At 40.4% G+C, this 19,159-nt stretch overlaps 1 protein-coding gene across 4 annotated transcripts in view; it reads right to left on the minus strand.

The window, feature by feature from the left end:
- Window positions 1-19,159, minus strand: part of ids (iduronate 2-sulfatase) — a 164,665-nt gene that overhangs the window by 130,566 nt on the left and 14,940 nt on the right. For all 4 annotated transcript variants that reach the window (XM_041048261.1, XM_041048266.1, XM_041048265.1 and 1 more), the window contains one exon: window positions 11,982-12,184. In XM_041048261.1, coding sequence (XP_040904195.1) covers window positions 11,982-12,184 — 203 coding nt within the window. The remainder of the gene's footprint in view (window positions 1-11,981; window positions 12,185-19,159) is intronic.

The following is a 19,159-nucleotide window of genomic DNA, read 5'->3' on the forward strand; positions in this document are numbered from 1 at the left end:
GGTAAAAATGAAAAGGAAAAAGTGGAAGAAACTTTAGGAGAGGAAATACAAAGAGAGATTCTCCCTCATAAGGAGTTTGGAAGTGCAAGAGGAGCCAGAGATGGGAAAAATGAACAGAAAGTAGTAATAATAATGGAAATATTGAATGCTGCAGGAACAAATCCTAAAACCCGGAAATAAGTTATTACTTTTTCACCTCAGGTTCACTCAGTCTGAAGTCAATGGGTTTTTGCTGAAATAAGATCTGTGGTTAACACAAGCTCAAGACATTTTCACATTTTATTCTATGACCATAAAATACATCAGTGAAAACCCCATGCGTTAATTTTTAGGCTTTTATGTGTCTTTAAAAAGACCACTTCTATTCAAAAATGATAGAAGTGGTTCATATCATAAACTTTTGTTTCTCACAGATTATTTTCAGCAATAATCCAAAAGCCAAAGCAAAAATCCCATCGGGTTTTTGTTGAGGGACCCAGGGGCGTGCCAATTTCTGGGTTGGCCTACAAAAATACGTCATGCAGCTCTCTATAGTCAAAATTTAAAAGAAAACTTCAGCTGTAGAGGTTGGAGCAGATAATGTGCAAAAGATTATATTCAGTACCATTATACTAAATAAAGAAATAATGACTACTTTGTCATTCTCGTGCCTTTGTGTGTGTGTGTTCAGTAGCTCTCTGAACAGGAAGCAGTCTCGACGGCGCAACGAGAAGCTGCTTCCTCCCCTCCTGTCCCCCCTCTCCGACGATCCCCCGCGTAAACGAGCCTGTGACAGCAGTTCCTCTCTCGGTCAGGAGGGTAGCACCACAGCGATTCTGGGCTGCTCCACTACGTCCACCTCCTCCTCCTCCTCCTCCTCTCACAGACACAGGAGAGGTGAAGGCAAAGTGTCCTCACATGTGAGAAATGGCAGCGTGAGTGTTTTTTACACCATTTTGTGTTTACTTGCTCTAAGTTTTCCCAGGGTAGGCCGGTTGGCCATACTTCAGAATACACTAATTTTGTAGGCTAGCAGGTTCTCTTGATGAGCTGCTCGCCTGACACCAGAAATAACTCTTCAGTTAATGATACACTGTTCTTAAAATGTATAAATCTACCGCATGACGCAGATCTCCACTAATATGAGTCACGCTTGCTTACCTGCAATCTGTCTGAGCTTCTGAGCCAAAATCCATCACTGCGAATCAGAGGCCAGCAATAAAGCTAAAGCAGCTTGTTGATGAAAGCCACGCACTCTAATACTAATTAATACTATTATAACCATGGGTTTTAACGCTGTCCCTGCCACAGGAAATGGATCCCCACAGCGAGAAGCCCTGTGGGGATGGTTACCATGCCAACGGACAGTCAGACTCCGAGGTCTGGTCGGAACCACTGATGGACCCCGCAGAACCTCGCAGGCCAAGACTGTCGTTTAGTGACACGTATGTAGACACACTGTATACAGCACAGACACTGACACGTACACTTCCTGCAACAAATACAACAGTGTTTTCACACTGATGAGTCACTGCCACATCAATACTCTTAATACCACTCTAGCTGTGGTGGGTTCTTGATGTCAGTTTATGCTTGATCTCTCTATGACGTCTGTTCAGTAACATGATTTAGAGACATGTTTTTTTCCTAATCATCACTGTTGTTCAGAAGACCTTGCAGTCTGTGCGTAATTCCCCCGTTTCTTGTGTAATTCCCCCATTTCCTTTGTTAGGAGACAGCAGGTGTTTTCTCTGTACATAGAAGTGTGTCTTGTTTACTCTGCTGTATAAATGGGATGTATCTTGTTTTCTCATCAAAAGATACATATTGTTTATGTCTTCTCTCTCGTCTGAGACAGGTAAATACATCCCTTTGAGACAGAGCAGGGATTTCCCTGGTTTTCTTTACTCAACGTTAGTGTAATTACTGGAAACTCGGTTTCAACTTTCACATTGAGGCAAACCAGGCTGAATTTGACTGATTTATTTCTTTATGGCACAAAGGGAGTATGTTTTACAGCACAAAACGTTGCTCTTCCAACGTGAGCACATGAGTTTCTGGCAGATGAGGGAGTGAGTGAAAGGCTCAACAGCTCTAGTACTGGCAGTACCGCTGGAACGAGAGAGTGGCTGCTAATTATTTCCACCATGACCCGATCCAAAATCCAGTCGACCCCAACAAACCCTAATACAGAGAGAACACCGACACTGGCAGCTGAATGATGATCCACCAATTACGGAGCGGCCGCAGTCAAAAAGAATAACAATACATGTCATTTTGCCCTGAACTGTACAAGTCACACTTGACCTCTGCAGCTAATCCAAGATGCTGCTGCACGTCTGGTGTTCAACCTCCACCACTTCTTCCACTACACTCCTGCTCTCCATTCACTACACTGGCTCCCTGCTGCTACTCGATCCACTTCAAGGCTCTGGCCTTCAAGGCCTAGAGGAAAGGAACTGATCCTTCCAGCCTCCAAGACGGACTCTCGCTGTTGTTCCAGTCCTTGTTGAATGCATTTACTCTGAGTGGCTTTGGACAAAAGGCTTCTGCCAAATGAATAGAATGTAATGCAACACCCTCCATTTCAAAACCATATATTTTTTCCAGTTTTGATAATGACACATCACCTGATCAGATTTTTTTTTAGATGTACTGACACACAGACCTGAGAAAAGGGAACCTGATTACCCTAAAAATAACTGGGACCCAGCACAACCTGTATGTCTTGGATACTAGCATCCAGGGGATCCTTGAGGACCACTAATCCATTCTTATTGTGTCTCTTTGTGCCTTAACTCAACTTATGCTATAATTAATCTAATTTTAGGGATGATATCTCTTCACACTGTGTATCTTTGTTTTAAAACAATACAACAAAAAGCTAACTGTGGCCTATTGTAGGTGGTGGAAACAGCTGTAACAGCTGTAACTACCTCGCCACTGGTCTGGTTGTGCTGAAACCTGCGAAGATGATGCATCTTGTTACTTATTTGTCCCAAAGGGTTTCTGCATTATTCATGAAACAACATGTTTGTTGCTATAGTAAGGTTACACTAAGCCTGAGGTATGTATAGCTAAACAGGCTACACCATATAACACACTGCAAGCTACTTGTAGTCAGTGATTATGTAAATCACTAACATGCAGGGTGTTTTGTTAAACAACTTGTTGGTGCAAACATGCAACGTTATGTTGTTCTTTTTTTTTTTTCCACTGTGCTGTTTCCAGAGTCCACAGTGCAGACTACTACATGCAGGAAGCCAAGAGACTGAAGCACAAAGCAGATGCATTGGTACGTCTTTCTGTAATCACTGTAAGACACAGGTCTCACACACACTCACACTCACACTCACACTCAAACACACACACACACACACACACACCTCCGTGCTCGAGCACATACAGGCGAAGATAAGAGCGATGGGTAGACACACACACAGAGAGCAAGAAAGTGATTTGAAAACACACAATGTTAACTTCTACAATCTAGACTGTAATTATGTGTGTACTTGTTCAGACGTGTGTGTCACTGCTCATGTGTGTACACAGTGAGTCTCCGTAGAATGAAAATCTATTTCATATCAAGGACTGTACTGTATAATTTGTGTTATTTATTGCACCATTTGTCTCTGAGGGAACATTGCATTCAAGGACTGATGATGTCTGCAAGATTATACAATATCAAAAGAATTATCTGATCCCCGCCGAACAATGAAATGAGATTTATTTAACTTGTTATTTATCTTATGTTTACGCGTTGTTTCCTCAGATATATCTGGGGATTTGCATCTTAGTGGGAGATTATTCAAAGAGAAGCCACAATGCTGTTAGGATATTCCTTTTTCCATCTCTGTCTTCTCTCTTTCTCTCTGTCTATCCTCTGTTACATGTCTTTTAATTTCATCTTTGTCTCTGTCTCTCTCTCTCTCTCTCTCTGTGTCTGTGGCTCATTTTTCTTCTGTCTTCACTATATGTAGATGGACAAATTTGGTAAAGCAGTGAACTACGCAGACGGCGCTCTCTCCTTCATAGAGTGTGGAAATGCAATGGAGCGAGATCCACTCGAGGCCAAGTCACCTTATACCATGTACTCAGAGACCGTGGAGCTAATCAGGTATGGATGGAACGTGACACGGTGACATTATCAAGTGAAATGAAACGGGAGGAGTTAGTAAAAACCAGTGTCTAATAATTTCCTTCAAAGGAAGTTATATGTAACCTAATAGACTACTTATTTTGATAATAAATCAGAAATAAAACCAAAATAAAAGTTTTCTGTCATGTACCACTGATTTTTTTAGTGCCTGTTACACGACCAGGCCCTTTGCAAAGCGTGATCCTCTTTTTCAGAGTATCCTCTTCTTTGTCAGTGCATAGCTGAACAGGCCAAAAATTTGTAAACATTATAAAAATGCATCTCTGTATAGCTGTAAACTCAAGCTGTAATTCAACAAAAATTCAACAAAAAAGGAGACTAAATGAATATTTAAGGTAATTTAAAAGTGATCTCTGCCATCAAGGTTTCAGCAGGAAAATTCTCTGGAAATCAACAACTGCTTAAACACTCTATCCAACTATACAACTGTTACATACTATGAGTACACACTGTATTCACAGTGTGTATACACTATACTATTACAGCATATTCTTTCCTAGATACCCAAATAGATGAGTCTGTAAATGCTACCAAATCATACTGTTTCAGGAAATGTGTTTCATATTCATGCATGAAATAAGTACACCTCTGTTATCAGCCCAGCCTCGCTGACCTGCTGTAGTTTTAGCCTAATAGCTTGTATAATGTCCTACTGTTGCTGTTCTGCACACCTCTCTGCACACAGTAAATGACAAATCAGAACTGGAGTTTCAGAATAAAAACTAAACCCTAATTAGCATGAAGCCAGAGACATATCCAGAACTGACTGGACTCTCTAGCTCTTTATTGTCTAAAGCCTCACAGACCTGCAGGGTTGCTAATGAGCATAGTTTAACTAGTGTGCTAACAGGATCTCTGCTGCTCGGAGCTGGCAGTGTGTGAGGTCGCAAAGTGCAACTTAAAGAGAGCAAGCTGAGAATAACAAATGACTGCCACCTCTGAAAGCAGACAGGTTGACAGCAGGGCGGTGTAGTGGGAGAGAGTCTTTTAACTGAAGGACTATGGTTCAAGCTCTGCTTGTCTACACTCATCCATCCTGCTGAAGTGTCCTTGAGCAAGACACTGAATCGTTACCACCTGCAGGGTTGCTGATCTGTGACTCTGACCTCTGACCTCCCTGTGGGGAAAAGACAAGAATTTTCCTAAAGACATCAATACAGGATAGAGGTGTAACTCCTCTGCCTTGATTCGCCTGTCACCACGGAGTTTCATTTTGACTGATTAACCACCGCGCTGAGCAATCAGAGCAGGTGTGATAGGTCACTGAGGCCACAGCTGACCATGGGGGGGTTTTATTTATTTTATTTTATTAGCTTTTTTATTTTTATTGAGCAGTTTGGTTCAGAAACAAGTGGCAATGAATCAGTTGTTGCTCAGTTTCACAATAATAAAATCAGAGGATGTATTGTACAGGTACCTGCGGAAATGTGGGAAAAAGAGAAAAGGAACAAAGAAAGAAAAAGAGAGAGAAAAAAAAGGCAAAAAGGAGTCCAGATAATTTGTCAGTCTAACACACCCAGATGCTCCGTACGTGTTCACTCACTCAGAAGCTTTTTGACTTTACTGACTGTGACTGTGAAATATTACAAAGGTGTTTGTATGATGCTAATTGTACATTGATTTAAAGTTGCAAGGTATTTAACCAGGGGTTAGGGTTAGGGTTAGGGTTATTTTTTTCTTATTTTTATTTATTTATTTTTTGCTGTGATGAGGAAATATAGGAGACAGAGTTCATGAGATGAGATGTTGTTAGATGTTAGACTTCATCATTGATTCAGACAAGCCAAAGATGTCCCCTCAGCAATTTCTTTTTTTTAAATACCTAATAAATAAGCAAAGGAGAATCCACAGAGTCACATAAAGCTAACCTTACTGTGTGCCTTGCCTGAGGGCACTTCAGCAGGGTTGACGCTGGCTGTCAACAAGCTGACAGAATTCGTTTCTAACTGCCCTGTCACTGTTTTATATTCTATATGTTCAGAAAGAGCAGCTGCTTGGATGATTGCAACCTTGATTTTTTTCTTTTAATATGAACCTTGAGAACACAAGTATTCAAGATGATGAGAAAAATACTGTGTGTTTACGTTTGACTCCCATAATTCACTGGAAATGTCAGCAGATGAGTAATTAGCATCTCTCCTAGGTACGCCATGAGGTTGAAGAACTTCACCAGCCATTCAGCTAATGTCGCTGAGAAGAAACTAGCTGTGTTGTGGTATGACTCTCTTTTTATATACGTGTGTCTGTGTACGTGTGTACAAACTACAAAAGGTGCAGGACCATAACCAGGATTTTAAAAATACTCTGGTCATGTTGAGGTTTTTATATTTAATTATTCACCTGTTCATGAGGAGGTGTGCATACACGTCTGCATCTGTTCTGCTCTATTTGTGGACAAGCTTCATCCACAAAAATGTTGCCAAAGAGTAAAGAGAGGAATTTAACACCGTGGAGCTTCAGGTCCTGTTAGAAATCAGCAGAACAGAACAGCTCATTTAGCTGTGTCAGGAGCTGTACTACAGGACCTGAAACAAATCGCCTTAAAGCAAAGCCGCCCCTGACTTAGATCGGAGGTCAAAGGGATGTGACAGTCATGGATGTTATAGGCTGACAGTAGGTGATAGTACACTGTTGAGTGCACGGCCTGACAGAAATAACAGTGACAGCGACCTACACAAAGACAGTGAGGCAGCTAACGGAGTGAGAAATGCCAGATTCATTGGGATAGAGCTGTGATGGTTCCTAAGTCAAGTGTTTTCCCCCCGTTGGAGACAATCTGTCCATGAAGGTTTGGACCACTTGCCAGTTTCACTCATACCTGAGAGAAAACTCTGAGTCTTCTCTTTTTTTCTTAAATGCAGTGATCTGAAAACATTTTAGGCTGTTCTTTATATCTCTGTGCACCGTGTGAATTAATGAATTTACAATTCACAAGCAAAGATTTTCATTTAATGCTATTATACATTTCTCACATTCTTTACTTCACTGAAGTTCCTCCTAATCCGCGAGGACTTGCGGGGCGTGTTTGAAGTTCGGGTGCATTTTGTGTGTATGACATGAAAATAATATCGAGGATGGAGCTTTAAAGGGAATTTGTACAGAGGATTCATCTGCCTTCTAATGGTTTTGTTTCCATAGTAACCGCTGTCTGTCTCTGCTGTATCTGAGAATGTTCCATCTGAAGAAAGACCACGCTGTCAAGTACTCACGGTCGCTCATGGAGTACTTCAAGGTAACACGTGCACGCACAAACACACACACACACGCACACGCACACACTTGGACATGCACTTTATTTCTTTCCTCTCTCTCATTTTCTCCCTTTGTGGTTGAAAAACACACAAAGCCAATTACAACCCTCAAATACATTTCATATTCATTTTCATGGTGCCTGTGCATTAATTTTGCATGACGTTATTAAAATCCATTCTTTCTCTTTGATATTAATGTATTAATTAGCTCCATCAATCATCACAGTGGATTGTTAGGGTTTAATGTGCTTGTTTTGATTAATTATGTTTAGTTTAATTAATTACTGAGGATGTCATTATCACAGTGCCGCATTTGCATTGATGGGATTGGATTTCTGGGAAGCGGCTGACTGGGGGTTTAGCTGTGTATGTGTGCGCAGCCTGTGTACATACAGTATGTGTTGACAGAAAGAAAAGAAACAACTGAAACGAGTCTGAGTCGTTCATTTTGAGAAAAGAGAAGAAGAGAAAGGGCACAAAACAGCCTAACCAGTTCTGTAATATACATCCCCAGAGGATTTTAAACACTCGGCCCTAACAAAATAAATGTATTTGTGGAAAAGAACAAAAATACACAGATATTTATCACATTGTCATTAAAATCTTATTGTATAATGGATTTGAATGTATTAATTACTTCCAAATTATTTTGTTGGGCCTTGTTTTATTACTTTTTAAACAGTTTATTCAGAAATGGAAATGCAGGCTAGCACGGTTCTCCAAAAAGGGACCCAAGGTCACGACTCAGGAGGCAGATGTACAAGTAAAGAGTCTTTAAAAAACAAGGACTGAAAAAGGCAAGCAAAGTACAAAGGGTCGGGCTGAGGCTAAATCAAAATGAAAAAAAAAACACGAGCAGGCAGGGTCAAAAATACGATCAGGATCAAAAGAAACAGGCAGGAAAAGAACAGAGAGCTGGGAAGCTGAGGCACATGGCACAAAGCCGGCATTAGAGCAAGAGGAAACGGACCAGTTTACATATACAGGGGAGTTAATGAGGGAACAGGTGAGAAGGTGAGTTTATTAATGTGCGCTGACTCTGTTAAACCAGCAGATAAACAGAAACAGAGTTCAGCATTTGGTAGCATGTACTTATTCATTTTATCGCAGAGAGTTAGAGGAGGAGATTGATACCATCCACTACATATGAAGCTACAGCTAGCAGGCCATTAGCACAGCCTAGTATAACAACTGGAAGCCATGGGAAACAGCCAACCTGGCTCTGTCCAAAGGTTAAAAAAAAACCTGCACATAACCTGTAAAACCTTTTTTGTGCAGATTGTGCAAATGATTAGACACAACATGGCAGTTAGTGAGCTTTAGAGGTGCTGGTTGGTAGATATTGTTAAATTTGGTCAGAACAAGGTGAGATGTTTCCCCGTTTCCACTCTTTATGGCAGCAAGTTTACCATCTCCCTGTAGCTTGATATATAACGGAGAGATGTGAAAGTGGTAAACATCTTCTCATCTAACACATCATAATAATAATAATTGTGAATTATGACTTCTGTCATGTTATAGTCTCTCTCTTTCCTATATCTACTAAAGTAAGTTCTGTGGGCCACGAAAAACATAAATTATTTATAAATAATTCTGAATTTGTCTTTTTGTGACCCAGAATTCAGCCAAGAGTTCCCACCAAGCACCTTCTCCCTGGAGGACCAATGGGAAGTGAGTATACACACACACACACACACACACACACACATTATCAACCTCCTTCATTCACATAGATAATTGAGAATTTATAATTCACCGGAGCTCTGCTGCAAAATACCATGCCGGCCCTGACAGCCACTTGCTCAAACAAACCCCTCAGGAAGCAAATAGAAGGATTGATTTGTTGTAGATGTGAGGAGGAGAAGACTGGAGGGGCTGCAGAGTGCCGGGTGAGAAGGAGTGATGGAGGGAGTGATGATAGATGGAGGAGGAGAGGCGTGGAGGAGCTGTGGCTGTGAAGCTAATGAGTTTGGACAGCTCTGACGCTGCACAACAGCAGGACTGAAGCTGCGAGTGTGTCTGTGGGTGTGTGTGTGTGTGTGTGTGTGCGTGTGTGTGTGCGTGCAGCACTGAATCCGGCACAAGTTGTCGGGTCGGCGAGGGTCAAGGCCACATCTCAGACGTTACATCACTGCCAAAGCAACACACCCAGCTGTGCAAGGCAGGGGGAGCAGTTTGTACTGGCTTGACTAATGACACTATACAGTGAACATCAGAGGTCTCTCCCTCTCACATTCAACTCTTTTTACTGCCTTAAAGCCATAAATGGCGACTCTTTCTGCTGTATTTGCTACAGTCAAAACAGAAGACTGTTATTTTGTCTGACTAATGTTCACTGTTATCAATGTGCAGCATTAACATTAGCATAATGTTTTACCGTTCATTTAGGTATGATACACAGGTTTTACCTCTGAAGAATAAAAACAGTTGGTAGCCTCTGTCTCACGTACCTGTGGTGTTTCTATCAGTTAAAGCTGCACTATTCAATACATTTTACTATCACAGAGAATTATTACCTGACTCTGCACTTCACCTCAGATCTAAGGACTGTTTCAGCATCTTTCAGCTCACTGTCTGCCGTTAAAGGTCCACAGGTTTACAGTTCTGGTTCTGACTGATCTCATCAGTGTTTTAAGCCATAGGTGATATTGATGCGCTGATAAACCCACTGTACACTGCTGCTCAGCACCACACCACAGATAAAGTTAGCGACCAGCTGTTCAACGCAAAAAAAAAAAAAAAAAGAACTAAAAGGTGAGGGGATACGGAACGTACAGTACATTCATCAGATCACCACCAACACATGGAGCCTAATACTCTGATTAGAATTGGTTTAAAAGGCCAAACAGAATAAAGATGCTCCAGATAAACACCTTAATCAGAATAAACAGGCAAACTTCAATCAGTCCAATTGAAAATTTAATCACTTGCAGGGGGGGGTAACTTCAACCACTTCACCACTGAAGTTTTTGATAGAAGGAAAATGTAATGTTTGCATGCTTGATTAAGAGAAACACAGTAAAGGAAACTATTGCAATGATAAAACCGGTGCCAGAAAGAATAGACTGAGGAAGAAAAATACGTGACGTATTCGTTCATTTCGTGTCGCACAGCCGCTCTGATTAAATGTGTTGGTGCTGGTAAACTCCAGACCGTATTAAATCACACCCTGTGTAAACAGTTCACCCGTAGTAAATGCAGCTTGTGTCGGCTGGAGGCATGAACTGGAAACTAGTTACTGACACAACTGTGATAAAAACTTTATAACGTGATCATTTGTCAGCATTGTGTTTACAACTTGTTCCACTGCCCCCTAGTGGACAAAAAATACATTTTCTATACAACGCAAACATGTTGCTTGGTACTTCCTGTCCCCGTCTGCAGTGTCTTTACTTTCCCTGTAGTTCAGCGCTTTGGTGAAGAGGTTACATACGTTTCGTTCCCATCAGCTTCTCATCTCTAAGCCTGACCCACTCACAGTTCTGTGTGCTGATAAAAACACTGCTTTTCCTGTTTGGTGCTCGAAAGCAGCTTCACAGTTTTTTTCCACTCAGGCTAACCTTGTAACACACACTGTAAAATGCTGTATCAATAAAATGCAGTAGAATCCAGGAGCTGGTGAGCTTTTATCAGTTTTATCATTTTACAGTGAACATACAGTCACTCTCCCATTCACTTGGATGGGAGAGCGGTGTCAGACTCCACTGCAGGCCAATTCAGCTCCTTCCTTCCTGTCTTCCTCCTTCCAAAATCTAGTGTGGCCTTACTTTAAAAATAGGAAACTAATGAAGACGGTTTTCAGCAGACACATCTTTGACGTCAGCAAGTCTGTTTGGAAAATATCGAAGCGCCTGACTCACACACTGTAGCGCACACGTTCTTCTTTTGTGTGTTATCAAGTAACTCAAAAGCCCCTGCAGCACACAGAGCCTCCCTGTTTAATTACTGTAATGTTACTAGACCTCACTGCCTCCCTCTGTGTTCCAGGGTCAATGGGACTCCATCTCCTCTGTCACTCAGCCCCTCCCCAGCTGGCAGTGGAGGAGGAGGAGGAGGAGCAGGAGGAGGCTCTGGAGGTGCCCCGGGCTCGTTGGGCAGTGTGGCTATTCCCCAACGGATTCACCACATGGCTGCCAGTCACGTTAACATCACCAACAACATCCTGCGGAGCTATGAACACTGGGAGACGGCCGACAGACTGGCCACGGAATGCCAAGGTAGGACTACAGACACGTGACATGGGTCAATGCGGGAGTCAGTGTACTCTTCAGAGTAGAAGAAGTCCATGAGTTTTTATTTTAAAAATGTTGGAATCATCATTATTGATAAATCTTTTTATCACGATCACTAGGTTTTTTCATTTGCTTCTCGTGTGTATCACTGCTTGTGCTAAACTGCTAATATGTAAGTCACTATGTGGTGTATGTCAGACATCTATAGCATCTTTAGGGTGAACAGAGTTTCGTCTTACTCTTCACAATAAAAGTATTTTTACTTCATTATTTAGATTCCTGCTCAGCAGAAGGCGGGCATGATTGTATCAAGTGCTCTAAACCACGTTTCAAGTGTCCAGTTACAGATAAATGACTCACCTGCAAAACTTCCAAACTGTTGTGTGTCTCACTCCAGCAGCAGGTGCAGTAACCCTCACGGACTGTCTCTCTCCCTCACCCTTCTTGTAGATTTCTTCCAGGAGCTGGACTCGGTGATGGAGCCGCTGAGTCAGCAGAGCAGCATGACTGAGCTGGTCCGGTACATCAGGCAGGGACTGCACTGGCTCCGCATAGAGGCTCACCTGTTGTAGAGACGGGACAGGAGACAAAATTTTAAAAAATTAAAAAAAGAGAAATGGGCCTGGGAGCTAGAACTGGGATAACGAGTGAGATGAGACGCAGGACGATGCTTCATTTCCCACTGGGATCCTTCAAATGACCCGACACCACCCACGGTAATGTAATGGCAAAGACTGGGTGGATTAATTGGGCTGAAATTCACCTGCAGCTTGGACTGAACAGTAACTAAGTTCAGGAGTTTCGACTGTGAATTACTGCATACAAATTAGCATATTCAACATTTGGCTGATTCTGTTTTTTGCAGAGAACAGTACATCAGCGCAGGTAGCTTATACCCCTGAAGTGACAAACTCCCTGCGTCCCTGAATAGAAATAAGAACCAGAGAGAAAAGGTAGAAAGTGTTTTTACTATGACGGGATCATTTTAACAAAGATATGTGAGAGGCTGATGTGACTGAAGCAGGCTCATCTCCTCCAGCAGTGGCTTAGAAGCGTGTCTGTGATCGGGACTGCAATTAAAGCCACTGGCTGATATCGATCCAAGTGGAAAAGGACCAGTCCGGTCCATTAGATAAGGACCATGGTGGCAAAGGAAGGAGGCTCAGGTACAACCACAAGAGCTGAATTAATGGAGGCTGAAGTTAGTCCTCTGCTTCTCTCTCAGTCCAGCTTCAGTATTTAAATCCTCCAAAAGAAAAACTATGGCAAACAGAACCTAGAAGCTGATCAGATTTTACACTTTTAAAGATTTTCATATTATCCAACTCAACTTTTGATTAGTTAACCATTAGTCAATCTTTTTATTTAGTAGTTTGAGTTGTGTGTGGTGGAGTCCTGCTCTGGATTCACATGGCGTAAACATGCACGGGCATTTACAGGAAACTGGACGAACTGTGGGAGATCACAGCCACCACATGTGTATATGTAATGATGTAAGTGATAATCCAGAACAGCTGGTCTTTGGCAGGTTGATGGGTAAACATGTTTACATCAAGTATAGCAACAGTGATAAAGAAGAGACGATGTGATAAACAGATACACGAGCTGTGCGTCTTCTTCTGTTGTATTTCTGATAGAGTAGCCGATAAAAACACATTTCCTGCCCCCTGAAACTGATAAAAATGGGAAATCTAACATGATTAAGACGTTCTCAGTGCTACCACCAGCAACCACAGGTGGCAACAAATCAACCAGAAATTAAATTATAAGGGATCTGATTTTTCTGAATTCTACTACTATACCAGCATCAATACCAAAACAAAATAAAGAAATATAAATGTTTTTTCTGCAAAATACTTTGTTGCATTTAAGAAAAGAGACCAAAGACCTAACAATGATTAAGCATAAATAATTTAATAAGTCTAAAATTTAAGTTTTTTAAATTTAAATCAGGAACTTTGTTACTTCACAAGTTTTAAATACAGACACAATTTCAGCCCTTTCCCTTAAATTACATGCCTGTGGTTTAGGGCAGTGACACTAACATTTGTACTTAATGATTTTTAAATACATGTATGAGTACAGTTATCAGGACATCTTCAGTTTATCCATTTGCTATCCAGCTCTTACTGGATGTCACCTGGATCAGTGGTTTGTTTAAGTCGAGGCTCTCAGATCTCAGAGACTCTCACTACAATTGAATCAAGATAACCTGGAGATGAAGATGTGTCGAGCCACAGTGAGGATTATAAGACCTGGTCAAGTTGCAGTGCAGGGAGTTAATAGCTCAGCAGAACAAGCACTCAGTTCACTGGCAATACAAATGAGGGCTTTCTTCCATTAAATAAAGCATTTGTCTGGTTCTTCTCTTACTGGTTATGGGCTTTTGTGAAATTCCACTCAGCTCTAGTTCCCATAGTAACCCACCCACTAAGGTGTCAAACACTTACAGGGGGGAAAAAACTACAAGATTCAGTATGATTTGGCTCTAATTAAGCCCCCACCCATGTACAAATCAAATAAACAGGGTGAAAATCTCACAGCAGCTTTTCTGCCCTGACGTCAAAAAAAAAAAAAAAAAATCAAATCAGCGACCTTGTACAGCACTTAATGAGATCAAATCATCTGCTGGAGATCCTGTAGTCGTTTCCCAACATTTGTTGTGTTGTGTTGTTAGTGTGCATACGTGTACAGCTGATTGTCAAGTCTATTTAAATCATTACCTGACTGGACAATGATGATGTTTGTGTACCATAATGTACAGACTGTGACTCCTGAGAACAGTGTTAGTTTTTTTTTTTTTTTTTTTTTTTTTAGTGTCTTGTGAATGATTCGATGTGAATGAATGAGGAAGTGAAACGAGAAAATAGGGTATCTATATATACGTGTGTGTGTGTGTGAGTGTAAATGACTGTGTGTGTGCGTCCATGCGCAGGCTGTGGCTGCATTTACACAGCACCAAACATAATCAGATTTTTAACTCTTTGTGGCATGTGAAATCAAAAGGAGACAACACTGTTTCCATGTGGTTTCTCTTCTGTTTTCACACGTGCTGCGAAGCCTTAAAATCTGGATGTTTTTTTTTTTGGTTGATTTTTTTTCATGGTCTCTGTAAATCCAGCTCATCAAGCATGAGTTTTTAAGTTTTGGATCATTTGACCATCGCTGAATGTGTATAGAAGACAATGCGGATGTGAAAAGTAATTTTCACTTTGACAAAAAAAAAAAAAAAAAGAAACTCAAGTGCCTCTATTTGTGTCCAGTGGGAATTGCTCTATTTATTTAAGAACAAAGAATGAATCTAAATGATTTTCCATACCATATTGGTATAAATATGAGATTGTTTTTCGTAAAATCAAATGTTTCCATAAGCTTTTTACTGGCGTTTATGACGACACCAGGGTTTGGCTTTAAGAAAAATGTGTGATTTAACGTGTCAAATTTGCATCAGTTGCTGTTTTTTTTTTTCTCTTGATGATTTGAGCAAGAATGGGTTTGTCTGAAATGCCTGAAAAATTAAAACCATCGCATGCAATAAATGATAGCTTCAGACCAAGAACTACTTGTGTCCATTCTGAAAAAGAAAAAGGAAAAAAAAGTCAATGTACTTCTTGTCACATAGTCATTTACAGTGTGAATGTTCTACATCACCTGAAAAGCAGAGCCGCTTTAAATGCACAGCACTAAACAGTCTGAAGGAGGTAATAACACAGAGAAAACCACGTTACTTAAAACCTTAAAGGAACACTTTTACTTTTAGATGAGAAGATTGATGCCACTCTCATGTCCGTGTGCTAAACAGGAGGCTAGAACCAGCAGGAGCTTAGCTTAGCAAAGTACCAGGTTCATATTACACTGCGGCTTTCAGAGGGATCATGATCTGATCAGCCCTCCAGTTTCGATGGAAGACATTTAGGTCTGTTTCTAGTTCCATAATTAATCTGTTTCAAAATGAATGTGTTATTGCCTGATGGAAGAGGCTGCTGAACTGAATGTGTTGTCAGGAGATGTGCTCCAGTAGCCAGTCGTTGAGTTTCACGGAAGGAATCATTGTAGCATTAGAAATGTTACTGGTTATTGATCAGTTTTTCGTGACCACCCCAAACTCACAGAGCCACACTAGCTAGCTACTTCCCCATGTTTCCAGTATTTGAGAGTTAAGATAACTGGCTGCTGGCTATAGCTTCATATTTACTGCACAGACATGAGGGTGACTATCATGGAAGTGAATAAGAATATTTCCAAAAATGTCAAAGCATTCCTTTAAAATGGACTCCAGAATGGTTCTTCATCTGAAAGCCTGAAAATGTTAACTAGTTTGACAAAAATGCCATTTTTTTCTGTTATTATTTGAGGTCATGAAGCCAAATTAGGAGTGTCCCAATGAGCCAATGAAGTTCTACAACAGCCAACAAATAAAACCCACAATCTGTTTCTGTTAGACCTCAGTTGTTACGAGTCAGTAGTTGATCCACAGTGTTGCTCAGTCCAATTCAATGATGTTTGATGTTGTTTTGTTTTATGGTGAAACAGTGATGTTACTATATGGTTATTGTTAAGTTCACACAATGGTCCTTATTTTGATTATATGCAGCGGTACACTATACATAATTATACAATAATATGCTGTAAAAAGTCTAAAACATTGCATTGGTGACATCATGGGAAACATCAGTTTCATCCCACTATGTTACATGTCACATGATGGCTATGGTAAATGTTGAATTCATGCAACACTTCATTTATATGCAATGTCAATATGTGGGTATATTCTTTTAGAGACAGACTGCCTCAGCATGGCCTTTTATTCTGCTGACATCTTATTAAATCTCCCATTAGCTCTTGTTACATTATCACAGTTGTCAACTTGTTTATCAAAGACAGCAGTGACAGAGAACCAGCGTCGCTGCTGCTGCGATTACAATAGAGAGCTAAACAGACTGATTTAGTTTCTGACAACAGATGGTTACAAGCCGATAATACATTGATAATCTTTCCAGTAGTGATGAGTGTCTCTAATATTTGTTTGCATTTCACAAAATCACAGATACCTTAGGAAATTGCCAAAACTGCCTCATATAATAAATTAACTAGCAGGATTTACAAACATAATAGGTTTTTTTTTCTTTTCTTCTTCTTCTTCTCAAATTCCTGTAATCTACCAGAGAGCTGCTTTTATCTTGGGTTTCTTCCATTTGATTGTCCTCAGTCGTACTGTCAGAGCCATACAGCAGTGTTAGGAACAGGCATGTGAAAGAGATTATTTAGCTGTGAAATGATTATTTGTCAAGATAGGAAGAAGAGGACATGAATATTCTCTTGCACTGGTCAGTTTAAGAAAAAATGACTGCTAACATGTTAGATCATGTTTCCTAATTGATGCCTACTGACTCAGCTGTAACCATTGTAAGTCTGTTCCTGAGTAAAACCATCTAATGTGAGAGAATTCACATCTTCAACTGTTATAGGAAACAATACTTGGGCAAATAAGTTCCACAGTCAACTTACAGTATGACTGTGTTTATTTACTGTGCGATACAATACACTAACATACAATTCAACATCTAAGAAATTTTTATTCTGAGAGTGAGATGAGAAGGTGGATACCAGTGTCATGTCTATGTGTTAAGTACAGAGCTAGAACAGGGAGGCAGTTAGCCTTGCTTAGCATAAAGACTGGATTCTGCCCAGAAATAGTTTGTGTACAAATTAAATAATTTCAAAAGATTAAAAACCTTTTGAAATTATTTAAAACTGTTTATCCCTTAATGTATGCTAAGCTAGGCTAATTACCTCCTGGCTCCAGTTTTATATTTTGTGTACAGAGTGGTGTTGACCATTTCATCTAACTCTCACAGAGAAAGTACATAAGCATATTTCAAAAAAAAACAACAAAAAAAACAAACCCAAACCAAACCCTCTCTGTTCTTACACATCATCTACGCAGTATTGTAGATGACATGAAGTTCATGTATTAGGGAAGTGTAGTATTCAACATCACATGCTGGCAGTACAGTAGTGAAATTGCTACTAATTATCTAATCAATAGTTAATCAGTAAGTTAATCAAAGAGCGTATTTGTTATTCAACTGCCTGTTTCCTCTCAATTTCACATTAAACAAGAAAACTTTAAAAAGCAGCAGCAGAATTTTATCCAGTGATGTTCTGTTTGAAAACATGTTAATCTCCACCGAGGTTACTCTGATAATTTCATGGTCTCGTGTGCTCTTATTTTGAAAACGCTGCTTTGTGCCCCTCCTAAGACACAACAGTGTTAAATCCTGAGGGGATTAAAAATGACCCAAGTGAAGCCAAACCATATAACGTCCAAGTTTAAAACTAATCTACTGTTGATTCTGAGCACTTTGGTGTTTTCAGTTGTTCTGTTTGCTGCAGTGAAAAGCTGTCGCAGCTGAGCTGCTGAATTTGTTCACGCTAACCTTTAAAGGTGCAACGTGTAGCGGCTTTTAGAACGAAGCACTTCCCCCACCGTCAGTGGCTGTCAGAGCTGACACACTCAATCATTAAAGTTACGGCCTGTCTGCCCTTCCTTTAGCTTTGTTTGTGCACCACAGCACATTTAGCAGTAAATAGTATTCTGATGATGATCTACTTTGGCTAATGTATTTACACAACAGATTCCAATTTTCATGTGGTATTCACTGAGGTTCAAATAGACAGCACCTTTAAAGTGTTGGGTATCCCACTGTGGTGAAACTTGCATAGGAAAACCCAGACGCTGTCGACTTGAGACAGGGCAGTAACACGGCGCCTCTGATCCAGCCTGACACGTCTCTGTCTGCGGATCCGATGCACATCACTGGCTAAAGGCGTCACTGTAAAGATTTCTACAAAATGACATCTGAGGACACATCTGTCCAACATGGATCGCATTGTATTTTTAAATGTGTTGCACAACTTCAGCTGTTTCTTCTGTTTCTATCAGTGCTCTCTTTTGGCCTTTTATATGGTTCTTTTTATAATGAAGTTGTTCTATGTGATGATCAGAAGTTGTGATGCAGTTCCATTGTTTTTAAATATTTAATGTCTCTAAAATATGGATTAAAATCTGTTTGAACCAGTGATCCTGCTGTTCTCAGTCTTAGTTCTGTCTTCTTAAAAATGAAAGATTTCATCGAGCTGTGCGACTTAAAAGTTTTGCACTCATTATGAGGCTTTGCAGCGCAGCCATTTTTGAAGTTATCTATGAGCAAACATCGGACTTTCCTTTCATATTACATTACTGAGTCTGTTATTACATAAAGGTAACAAGAGAAAGCCTAAAGAAACATCCAGAGTATTAAAACCATAACATAAACACCATAATATGCACTTTTAGCCTACTTCACCACGCATGATTAATTCAGTGAATACAGTCACGCATTAGAATTCAAGAGGGAAGAAGAAGGCGGCGTGTGCTGAGAAAGTAAGCGAGATGGACTTCAGAGTGTGCGAGAGAAACGAGAAGACAGAAGAAAGCCGAGGAGTCTTGTGTTGAAGTCGAAAGTAAATTGCACATTTTCCGGGAGACATTAATC

This window comes from Toxotes jaculatrix, chromosome 10, assembly GCF_017976425.1.
Source record: "Toxotes jaculatrix isolate fToxJac2 chromosome 10, fToxJac2.pri, whole genome shotgun sequence".
NCBI classification, from domain to species: Eukaryota; Metazoa; Chordata; class Actinopteri; family Toxotidae; genus Toxotes; species Toxotes jaculatrix.